General features: G+C 32.6%; 1 protein-coding gene across 1 annotated transcript in view; it reads right to left on the bottom strand.

Moving 5' to 3' along the window:
* The window catches only part of scinlb (scinderin like b), a 42,660-nt gene that overhangs the window by 16,083 nt on the left and 14,512 nt on the right, over window positions 1-12,065 (bottom strand). The window contains exons 4-9 of the mRNA XM_056473089.1: window positions 11,582-11,743; window positions 8,873-9,022; window positions 6,728-6,817; window positions 4,550-4,682; window positions 2,794-2,882; window positions 905-1,120 (exon numbers count right to left, since the gene is read on the bottom strand). Of these exons, the coding sequence (XP_056329064.1) occupies window positions 905-1,120; window positions 2,794-2,882; window positions 4,550-4,682; window positions 6,728-6,817; window positions 8,873-9,022; window positions 11,582-11,743 (840 nt within the window). The remainder of the gene's footprint in view (window positions 1-904; window positions 1,121-2,793; window positions 2,883-4,549; window positions 4,683-6,727; window positions 6,818-8,872; window positions 9,023-11,581; window positions 11,744-12,065) is intronic.

Raw genomic sequence — 12,065 nt, 5'->3', positions numbered from 1 at the left:
ATATGATTGTTCAGAAATCATGTAATAGGCACATTTTCTGCTCAATGATAGTCACTCAATGACAGTCAATGATAAAACAAACAGTTGCTAAGTTCTCTCTCTCCATGTGTGTGTGTGTGTGTGTGTGTGTGTGTGTGTGTGTGTGTGTGTGTGTGTGTGCGTGTGTGCGTGTGTGTGTGCGTGTGTGTGTGTGTGTGTGTGTAAACTATGGCCCTTTTTTAGGAAATATTGGATTCATTGCTGGAAAAAATGTTTAAATAAATAGATTAAAATAGAAATCTTTTTTATATTTTAAGTTTTCTTTACTGTTGATCAATTTAAAGAGATAGTTCACCCAAAAATGCAAAAATTCCAGTTAATTTACTCACCTCAGGTCATCCAATATGCCTGCGTCTTCTTTTCTTTATTAGAACATTAAAGAAGATTCTTAGCTGAATCCTTGGTGATCCATATAATGGCAGTCAATGTTTACAGTTTTTATTATCATTATCATTATTATTATTATTATTATTAATAAACACATAAAGTCCAACACAAGTCCAAATTAATAGCTATGGCTCCTGGCAACACACTGATGTCTTGTGAAACATAATGTTCGTATGCGACTTTGCATGAGAATTGTTCGGACTTGTTTGTATGTGTTTATGTTCGATCTCCACTGACATACGAATCACAAAGAACCACTTATTCATCTTTAACATTTTACTGGAAAATAAACATTATCTACATCTTGAATGGCCTGAGGGTGAATAAATGAACTGTAAATTGTCATTTTAGATGAACTATCCATTTATTGTTTTCTTACTAAATTAAAATATTAATTTGACTTTGTTTTAAGTTACTGACCACTAACCCTTGAACAGTAGTATATGTGAGAGAGTGAGATGACCAAAGAGAAGTTTACCTCGACTTTTCCAGAACCATCATCTACCATGTTGTGCTGGGCTGCCATGGCCTTGTTGTTATGGAGGCTGGAGGCATCAAAAGGAATCTGCTCCACATTGGCTATTTTGCCAATAGTGTAGGCCTTTGTAGGGCCAGTGGTTTGATTCTTGTCCTTCCAGTTAGAGAAGAATTGCTTGAACAGGGTGGTCTCGCCCCCTGCAGGCAGAACCTGGATCTGCAGAAACAAATATTGAGAGTAGGGCGTCAATAAACACACATCAAATGTAAATGGGTGAACTAAAGATTACATGGGTTCTAAAGGCAAACTTTCACAAACCTGAATATTTACAGTTCCTTAACTGAAAACTTAATTACAAAAATGAACTTCTTCACTGTGATGTTTTTAAGCTGTTGTAAAATATACAATCCTGTAAGTTTAGAGTTAAAGTTAAATAAAAATAAAGGAAAGATTTATTAGACATATTCTAGGTATTATTTTGAAATGAACTCTTGCATTTTCACAGATTCCTAGCAAGTTAACAAATTACATTATAGCACACACTAGAAACATTTAAGTTACATGCTAATTAACATATTAATGTTAATGTTACATGCTAATTAATGTTTATCATGGCTCACATATTTTATGTGTATAAACATGGATTAGCAAGATGTATGTCATGTTTTAAAATAAATTATTTGTGTCAAACTTGACAAATTGTTGATAATACAAAAAAAGTTACTTTGCTGCTTGTTTAAACTACTAATTTGGAACCAATAGAGTGGAGGAACTATGACGTCAATTTGTAGGCAAAAACCTGAAAGCGAGTTAGCATTTTAGCAGTACAGGTTCCCTCGTCCCAAAGTCAATGTTTTTTTTTTACTTTCACATTTTATTCTACAACATAAAACACATCAGTTACATCACACTCTTGATTATTAAATCGGTTACGCTTCTTTAAAAAGACGGTTGCTATCAAGTTGCTAAATTGGACTAAAGGCGATAGACATTATACATCATCGAGCTGAACTGTCTAGAACGCATAGTCCTCTTTAAAATTACAGCTTGCGTTGGGCATTTGGATTTGTCTGCTATTTGGTTAAGTATTTTACAGTTGAATGAGCAAAATGCTAGCACAGTTAACACATTTGTTAGTATTAATTAAAATATTGCTAAACAAGTTTAACATATTTTAACATATATTACTATATGTTGCTAGCATTAACATGCATTAACACATGGCTAACACATGATGCTGCTTCTAGTATCTTTTAGTAGGCTGTTAGCATTAATTAGCACATTGTTAAAGTCTGTGCGAACCAGAAGTTGCTGAGACTTATTTCATTATGTTAATGTACTTTTTAACTGAAATGGAATATTGAGTAGGGGGCAGGGTTTTGTTTTGCGCATCATTGCCTTTTAAAGCAAACTAATAGTAATTATTATGGAATATTATGGCTGAAGTTGTAAAACTGACATCAACAGAGAAAGACCACCAGCTGCAGAAGCAAATGGTCAGACTTTGAGTGAACAATTTTTAATTTAACAATTTAAACAGTTGTTTTTGTTTAGTGGATTAACTTGCACATATTAATTGTTCACCTTAAGACTAATGTGCGTTAGCAAAATTGTACATTCTGATTTCATCCGGACTTAAACACTTTTACACATTGCTATCATAAATTAGCATGTTACTAACATGATGAAAACATTAACATTTTAACAAATTGCTATGTTTGTAGCCTGATTTAATTAGCACATTAACCTGTTTTGGCATTGCTAGTGAATGCTAGAAAGCTATTTTGGTTCCTTTTGATGATAAAACTGACTCAGATCAGATTAGGATCCTATTCTTGTAATTCTCTGCAAAATAAGTGTTTCAAATGTCTGTGGTGTCCTGTTTATACCATTGTTTTATTGGAGTAGTTCTTCTCTTTGATGAACTGCTCCGCTGCGCTCATGGCTGCTTTGCGTTCAGATGTGTTTGCATTTGGTCCTGTCAGGAAAAAGAAGACAGAGCACATGTTGAATTAACCTCTTTCATCTTTATGAAAAATATGTGGCACATCTAAACAAAGAGGCTTTAGTGATCAAAGATGCATGTCAGCATCACTGAAAAACACATGAAGATGGTATTAGTCTGATCTATCTTTCTATAATACTGAAATGTGAATATGTTCTGCACTCTGAAATATTGGCTTTTCATTCTTTTTCAACTGATATAGTAAAAAAAGTGCTATAGAAAAAAAAAAAGACTTGACTCAAAAGATAAGAGAGACATACAGACTGACTGATGAATAACAATAAATAATACTCAGCATAATTAGTGATGATTTTGTAATATTAAAGTAATTAATAAAATTGTCTAATAAATAATCTAAGCTAAAGGTTTTCACTGTTCTGACGAAAAATATACTGCTTTGGAAACAAGGCCTAATATTACTTTGATGATTTCCCAATAATCAAAACTTGCTTTGCATCATTTTTTTTCTTTTCTTTTTTAAAAATGAAAATATTTTAACATTAGTTGTTATGTTAGTATTAATTGTTGCTATGTTTGTTTTATTAATATTTTAAATTAGCTTTTTATTTTATTTAGCCATTTTGTGGGGATGGGGATGCTGTTCCTAAATGTTTACATAAATTGTACACATTTTATTTTAGTTTTAGCTATTTTATTACATCAATTGCGAATTAAAATGAGAAAAAAACTAAATGAAGAAAATAAGTAAGTGCATTAAAACAACATTTACTTTCTTGCTGAATTTTTGCATTATTTCAAGTAACAAAATGTACTTTTTTTTAACTACAATTACTTTGGTACCAGCATTAACAGTGGCCATAATAATAACAGAAAATGTGAAAATGGACTGAGAAATGAACAAATAATTGTTTGCTGACTCTATAGGAAGATAGTAATCATAATTCACAGCAGTTTTTCAGCTGATAAAATGGTGTACAATAAAACTTAACCTTATATTGATTATTAAAAGTAAAATTCTACAAAACAGACACCATATTTTAAGAGAACACTACCTACTAGCTAGAGTAAAACAGACCTGATTTTTGGAATTAGCATCTCAAATTAGCAGTGAAAGACTGCGTTATGACAGCCTAATCTCACGAAGAAACATATCTATTTCATATTTTGTCAGTTTAGTGGCTAATTCAGTTCAGTTGTACAAAAGTGTACAAATTTAAAAAGGAGACCCAACCACATCCCTTAAACCCACCCATCATTGAGGGATAAACAAATTGTACTAAATTGTACAAATGAGATTGTACAAATTTATACGAATTAGCCACTAAATCAAAAAGTTACGAATTGCTGTGAGATCGTGTTGGTTATGCACAGTAACATTTTTGTTCAAAACCGTAAATAAAAAATATTATTGGAATTGGACTTTGTAATTATTTGTGAATTTTACTAGCAGTTTCTAGGTCAACTTCTGAATGGCTGAAGAAAAGCAAAATAAAGACTTTGGAGTGGCCTAATCAAAGTCCTGACCTGAATCCAATTGAGATGCAGTGGCAGGACCCTAAAAAAGGTGGTTCATGCTTGAAAATCCTCTAATTTGGCTGAATTACAACAACTCCGCAGACCAAAAATGCCACCAATTGTGATTCCATGCTGATTTTAAAATGAACACACATGCGGCACACCTTTCCACACAAACACATTGTTATCGACTCCATTGTCCAGGATGTAGCACTCTTCAGGAGACAGCATCTCCTGCTTGAATGGGCTGGTCTCGGCCACCACTGATGATTTCATGGAGCCAGAGGCGTCTGAGATCTACAATAACAATAGTAAACCACAGGACTGAAGAGAGACAAATAAAGCTGAGAAAAGAAAAATACTGTGTTTAAGGCTTTACAGCTGTCAACCGTGAATTTGTAATAAATAACAGTCTGGATAAATAATAAGAGTCTGCATAAATAATAAACAATCTGCATGAATAATTAACACAGTACAGTAAACATTTAGAACAATTAAATTAATAAAAGTAATTTGATATACATGGAAAGCATGTTATGTGTCTACTTTAATCTTACAATAACTTATGTAAAATCCTTTTAAAAGATCTTATTTAAGCCTAAAGCATCCCAGAGGACATTTTTAGGAAAAATCATTTATATAGATTTTTTTATAATAGTGTTCTTAATCTGAGCAGCTCAAGACTTGGGTACTGTTTTGTTTTCTTTCTGAACAAAGACAAACAGAAAAAGAGGACTCGATTCAACAAAGTGAAGTCCAACTCCATAATTTTTCCCATAGGAAATGAATAGGGAATACTAAATTTTAAAGATTTTTTAAATTATTAAAATACAAAAATACAAAAATTAATATGAAATATGAACTATAATATATATATATATATATATATATATATATATATATATATATATATATATATATATATATATATATATATATATATATATATATATATATATATATATATATTCATAAAAAAATGCAGCATATTTATTCTGAACTGGGTTTATTAAAATTACATAAGAGCATAGGTGAATATACATTTTTAATTTAAAATGTTTTTTGAACAATTAAAAAAATAGAAATGCTATACATAGAAATGTTATACTTTTGAAGGATACTGGCAAATTATTAATTTAAGTCAAAGTCTAATGATTAAAATAACAATTAACCAGTATTTTTTTTACCTGTATTTTGATGCTTAAATAAAAAAGAAATTCAAATAGTCTTTAAAACCTCATCAAATAATTTTTTTGTAAAATACTTTTTATTTATTTATGTGTATTTGAACCACTTTTACACTGAATCCAATTTTAACGGCATCTTTGGTAAATAATTGTAAAAATGTATGAAAAGTTTTTGTTGCTCTTGAAAAAAAGCAAACATATACACTACCGGTTAAAAGTTTGAGGGGGGGGGGTCAGTTTTTTCTTGTTCATGTTTTTATTTTTAATAAAATTATTCTGTTCATCAAGGCGGCGTATATCAAACGTACAAAAAGGTAACTACTTTCGTATTGTATGTAGTTTCAAATTAAATAATAATAATTAATGTTAGAGTGATTTCTGAAGGATCATGTGACTCTGAAGACTGGAGTAATGAAGCTGAGAATATCACTAGAAAAATCACTAGTATAAATTATTAATTTAAATTATAAACTACTTTTTAACAGTTATTTTATAGTTCAATAACATTTCACAATTTTACAATTTGTACTGTTATTCTGATTAAATAAATGCAGCTTTGGTGAGCAGGAGAAGCTTATTTTAAAACATTTAAAAATCCTACTGACCCCAAATGTTTCATTGGTAGTGCAAGGAAATAGAGCAAGGAAATTTTCACAGTATGTCTGATAATATTTTTTCTTCTGGAGACACTCTTATTTGTTTTATTTCGGCAAGAATAAAAGCAGTTTTTAATTTTTTAAAATCCATTTTAGGGACAAAATTATTAACCCCTTTAAGCTATACATTTTTTCTACAGAACAAACCATCGTTACACAATAACTTGCCTAATTACCCTAACCTGCCTAGTTAACTTAAATAACCTAGTTAAGCCTTTAAATGTCACTTTAAGCTGTATAGAAGTGTCTTGAAAAATATCTAGTCAAATATTATTTACTGTCATCATGACAAAGATAAAATAAATCAGTTATTAGAGATGAGTTATTAAAACTATTATGTTTAGAAATGTGTTGAAAAAATCTTCCCTCTGCTAAACAGAAATTGCGGAAAAAACAGGGGGGCTAATAATTCAGGGGGGTTAATAATTCTGACTTCAACTATATATATAATGTACAAAAAAAAGAAACCCAATACTTTTAATCTTTGAATCTTTATTACCATGTAGAGTTTCCCCTTCTTCTTGTTGGAGGTTTCTACTTCCTCATCGTCTGGAGTTGCAGGAGCGATGCTGGATTTGGACCCGAGAGCCTGCAGGAGGAAATACAGGATTAAAGCCCATACGGACACAGTAGGGCTTTATTTCTAACACTTATCTGATGCCAAGTGGACCAAACATTCAGCCCTGTGCTGAATGACCAGAAAACAGGCAGTATTTGGCATGCAAAACTCCACTCATTAAAGCAATGATGGATGCATTCTTATTAAGAACTGCCAGAGCACAAACAAACAAGCCTTTGTGCCAGGATTTGCATCTCCCCTGGTTGTTGATGCCCGTAATATATGTGGTTGTTCAGGTCCAGGAAATACATAATAGTATATAATGCTGCATGGCATTTTTAAAGCAGACATTTCATGGGTACACGGTGAAAAATAAATTACCCTGGATTTTTAAGCTGAATTAAAACAACCTTAAGTTATTAGAACTCACTTCACAGTAAGTGGGGGATTAATTGGTGACAGCTAACGAATTATTTGAAAACTGACACTATGACGTGATTATTTTCTAATAACACAAAGGACAATTATTCCACTTATACGATGGTTATGGCATGTAAATATATTATTATTATTATAAGACATTTGTCAGGATTTCGCTCTTAAACTGCTCCCGTTTGTGGGACTAGTTTCGGTTACACTTTATTTTGATGATCCGTTTGTTACATTGTATCTACATGGCAACTAATTCTCATTAGATTATAAGTAGACTGTTAGGTTGGGGTTAGGGTTAGTGTATGTTGACATGTACTTTCAAAGTTTCTTATAGTCAATGTCTTTTGAAGGAGCAGTATCAACAGATTTAAGCAGACAGTCTACTAATACTCAAATGGCCATCAAAATAAAGTGTTACCCTAGTTTCTTATGCATCTCAACCAAAGCCTTCAGGTTTGATTTGGTCTTTGCTTCTTGTAGACTTTGAAGTCATTTAAAATAACCAAATCATTCGGTCTTATGTTATAGGACTGTACTGTTGTCTAACGTCAGGTGTACTGCAATGTTCCTGGAACTACATTAGCTTTGCGTTAACCTAAAGATGACCATAGAATGTTCTATCGCACCCTAGAATGTTCATCAGCCAATCAGAATCAAGCATTCAACAGATCCCTTATTCTAAGCTGTCTTAGGCGCCGTTTCCGATGTGTGATTTTGTTTTAAAACATACAAATTTTGTTACAGCGTCCACACACACACACACACACACACACACACACACACACACACACACACACACACACACACACACACACACACATATATATATATATACATATACATATATATATATATATATATATATATATATATATATATATATATATATACACACATACATACATATACATATACATATATATATATATATATATATATATATATATATATATATATATATATATATATATATATATATATAAAACATGGTTAACTTACTTTAATAACTTAAACTAACATAAAAAGACGTCATGATTTATAGAGAATGGCAATGTGTTGTTATAGCACAATGCATTCCTGATATTTATGACAATAGAGTCTGATTCCAATTGATCTCTATTGATTTATTGTATCATAAATACACTCATCAGTAATAAACTTTAAGTGCTTGCACAACCAATAAAGAAGAAAATCCTATAGGGAAATGTTTTCTTGCTGCAGCTCATTGATACCCTGTCAGATTTCGATACCCTGTCAGACTCATTCATTGCTCAGCTTCACGGGTTACACTTCACTGCTGGCGACAGAATATTATGAAATACATGTTTCAGCTAAAGGTATCTACATGTTTTTCCATTTTATTCGGAGTGTTTTGAGATGTTTTTCAAGAGATTTTACTATAAAATGTTGAGTTCCATTGTGCGCTCCAGCGTTTGTTTACAAACATGGCCGACCACTCATCATGACGTGGATTCCCGAGCTCTATTGATCACATTTTTTACAGTGTAGTGTAGTGGGGGTTTTTATGTAAAGACAAGCAAATAAAATGAAAGTAATTTTGAATTGTGGAATTTTTAACAATTATGGAATCATTCAGTTGGTAGTTGTTTGGAAACTGTTACGGGAGAAGTAGAGCTTAAATGTTTGACTGACTTGAATCAGGGCGTCTGGTTCAGCATCCTCCTCCACCATGACCAGCTTGGCTCTGCCGTTCCTCTCATTGTCCCGGATATCAATGGCCAGCTGGGAGGCTTTCAGACGCTCAAAGCGGTTGCAGTCACTGCCACACCACTGATAAATATCCTGAGGAAAAAAAAGGAAAGAGTGGCTAAAACATATCAAAACATACATCTCCTTTTAAAAAGAGCTCAGTGAATTTTATTTTAAAAGACAGAATTTTATTTAATCAACGGTTCTTATACACATACTGTAAATTATATTCTATCCAATTAAAAAAAAAAAACGTTGTGGTCACAATTGTGACCGGTGGGATTAAATGGGTTAATTAGAATCTCAATTCTAAGAATAAAGTACGAATTGCAAGACAACAATAAGACATTTTTATAGTTCATAGCTTCAAATTCTGAAATTTTTTCTCAGAATTCTGGTGAAAATGTAAAATTGTAATAGTCAAGCCCGAAATTATTCATACCCCTGGCAAATTCTGATTTAAAGTTTAATTGTCAATAAAAGAAATATTTTTTCCACAATGATCTCCCTTGTACATCGTCTTATTATCTTTTGAGAGAAGCCTGTGCCATTTTCAGTAAAAAATTAAATAAATGAAACTTTCTGGTTGAATAAAAGCAACTTTACGTTAAAATTTGCAATGGATATGAATAATTTTGGTTCTGACTGTACATGAGAAATAAATAACAATATTACCATATCAGCCCATTTATTTACAATGAATTAATTTGATGATAATTAATTAAAAGAACAAAAAATTCTCAGTTAATGATAACCTCTGACCTATAGATGAATTCTGACAAAGACAAAAAGTAGCCCAGAGAAATCGACTAGTTTTCACCCAGAATAAAAATGAGTGGTTATGATGGCTAAGAAATAAACGGCTAAGAACTTTGTCTTCTATGAAGTGCAACACAAACACCACTGCTAAAATCTCAAAAAATTTACGTCATTGTTCAATGACTTTTAACAATTAAACTGTGTAAAAGAGTAAAATAAAATAGAGTAAAAATAAAAGAGTTGAATGTGAATATTTATTTATTTAACACATTACAGGGCTTTCCATACTTGGCCTCATCAACTGTGTCTCATTTTAAAGATGTAAATATAAGCCTGGGTTAACTTGTTTCGCATTTCAAAATACTCAAAATTTACCCGTGGGTCGTGGCTAACAATCGATTCAGGTTATTCATAAAACTTTTAGTGCCGTCAAAATTAGCGCATTATCGCACGTAATTGATTTGAAATATTTAACACGTTTAAAAAAATGTACGCAATTAACGCAGTTGCAGTTTTTTTATTTCCTGTTGTGGCCGACGTGTGTTTAACATGCAAAGAAATATGGATAAGACCAAGGAAGCACTTTTAGAAGGAAAGTTTCAGTATAAAAGACATCACCAGGCTATCCAGCGTTTCCTCCAGAGTTTCATGCAATTTGGGGTGTTTCATTTTGAATCTTTAGACTTTAACTGCAGTTCAGCAGTTCACTTTCATTCAGCAACATATTGTTCATGCCTCGTGACAATTATTGGATGAAAATATGAAGTAAGGACTGCTGGAAGAAGTGCTGTTTTAATGGAATTTGATACCACATGGCGAACGGAAAGAAAAACCTCCACATTTCGGGACTCGGGTGGTCCTTTAAGGTAATCAAAAAAAAAAAAAAAAAAAAAACGCTGCTTACATGGTAGACTCTTAATCAGTATTATCTTAATCATAAAATCAAAGTATTGGTGTCCATGTAAACGGACTCAGTGAAAGTGCCAGATGATGTCGCAAGCTGTCAAAGACAGCCTATTCCACTGCCTTTAAGTTGCTTCCATGCGCCCTCAAATGTTTCATTAAGTTTGACGTGTTTCCCCCCTACACGCTACTTTTGTAAAGCATCTGCTTCACGTTGCTGTGTCAGAATCCTTGCTTGTAAATACAGCCATACTTTAGAACGCTTAGTTTAAGCAAATTTGATGAACGCGACCATGCATGTTTATGTGTTTGTGCGTGTGTGCATTTCCTAGCAATGCCTGACATCACTGACTGTGTCCAAAGTCTCTTTAAAGCATTCTATATGTATTCTATAGTCTTTGCGGTGTCCGTATCCCTCAAAGCTGTTTAGAATTAAATGTTTAGAGATGGTGTGACTAAAGTCCCTGTAAGAAGTCTATAGTCTTTGGTATGTGCCTTTATTGTCCCCTGATAATGTCAATAGACTGGACTGTCTTAGCAACTGGCTAAATGTTAAGGAGGACTAAGCAAAATTGTTTCTACTTCATAATTAATGTTCTTAACTCACAATACAACTTTACAATGAGTACAATTGTTTGTATTCAATACTCTATTATTATTATAATTTTCCATTTTCCATATTTGCAATGCCTGTATTTTGGATTTTTTTTGTAGTCCACTTAGAATCCAACATGGAAATCATTTGGTTTGTTATTGGCATTGATTATTTTGAAATTCAAATGGCACTTACATGCCTGTGTTTTTATTTCTGTAATCATGATTAATTCCAAAAAAAAGTGTGATTAATTAGTAAATAGTTTTTTTATTAATTGACAGCCCAAAAAAACAATATGATTTTTATGAGTTGTCATGCTGTATTACATTCAAATGTGTTCCAGTAACACTACACATTTCAAACTGTTTTTGCGTTTGCTTGAGGTTTGCTTGTACCTTCCCCAGGTCGACGATAAAGCAGTCTCCTTTGTTGAAGCTGGCCCAGGACATCGCCACCTCTGTGGCTCTGATGGCCCTCCTGCCCTTAATGTGCAGCAGGCGTTTCACATCCACATCATTGGTCGACACGTGATGGAAGCCAGACGCAACTCCACCTTGCTGAGCAGACGGGAAAGACAAATCACTTACTGCATTATGTTAAATTAACCTGGGCAAACGGCCAAAATAAAACTCTAAAAACCATCAACCAAGTAAATGCAAAGCACTCAGCTGAGTGTTTCTCAAAAGAGCTGAGTAAACTTACTGAGCGAAACAAAATGCTGGTCAAAAAATTACGGGGAAAATTCTGGATGCACTTGGCCTGGAAAGCGAAACTGCTTTGCATTAATTGTTAAATATTGGATTAAATAGTATTGATGCTGATCATCAGATGTAGTTTCTGTCTTTTATACGGAGTTTAGTGTGTGTGTGTTAGTGTGTG

This window comes from Danio aesculapii, chromosome 2 (genome assembly GCF_903798145.1).
Source record: "Danio aesculapii chromosome 2, fDanAes4.1, whole genome shotgun sequence".
Lineage (NCBI taxonomy): Eukaryota > Metazoa > Chordata > Actinopteri > Cypriniformes > Danionidae > Danio > Danio aesculapii.
Note: the sequence above shows the minus strand (reverse complement) of the source record. Positions and strands in the feature narration are given on the sequence as shown.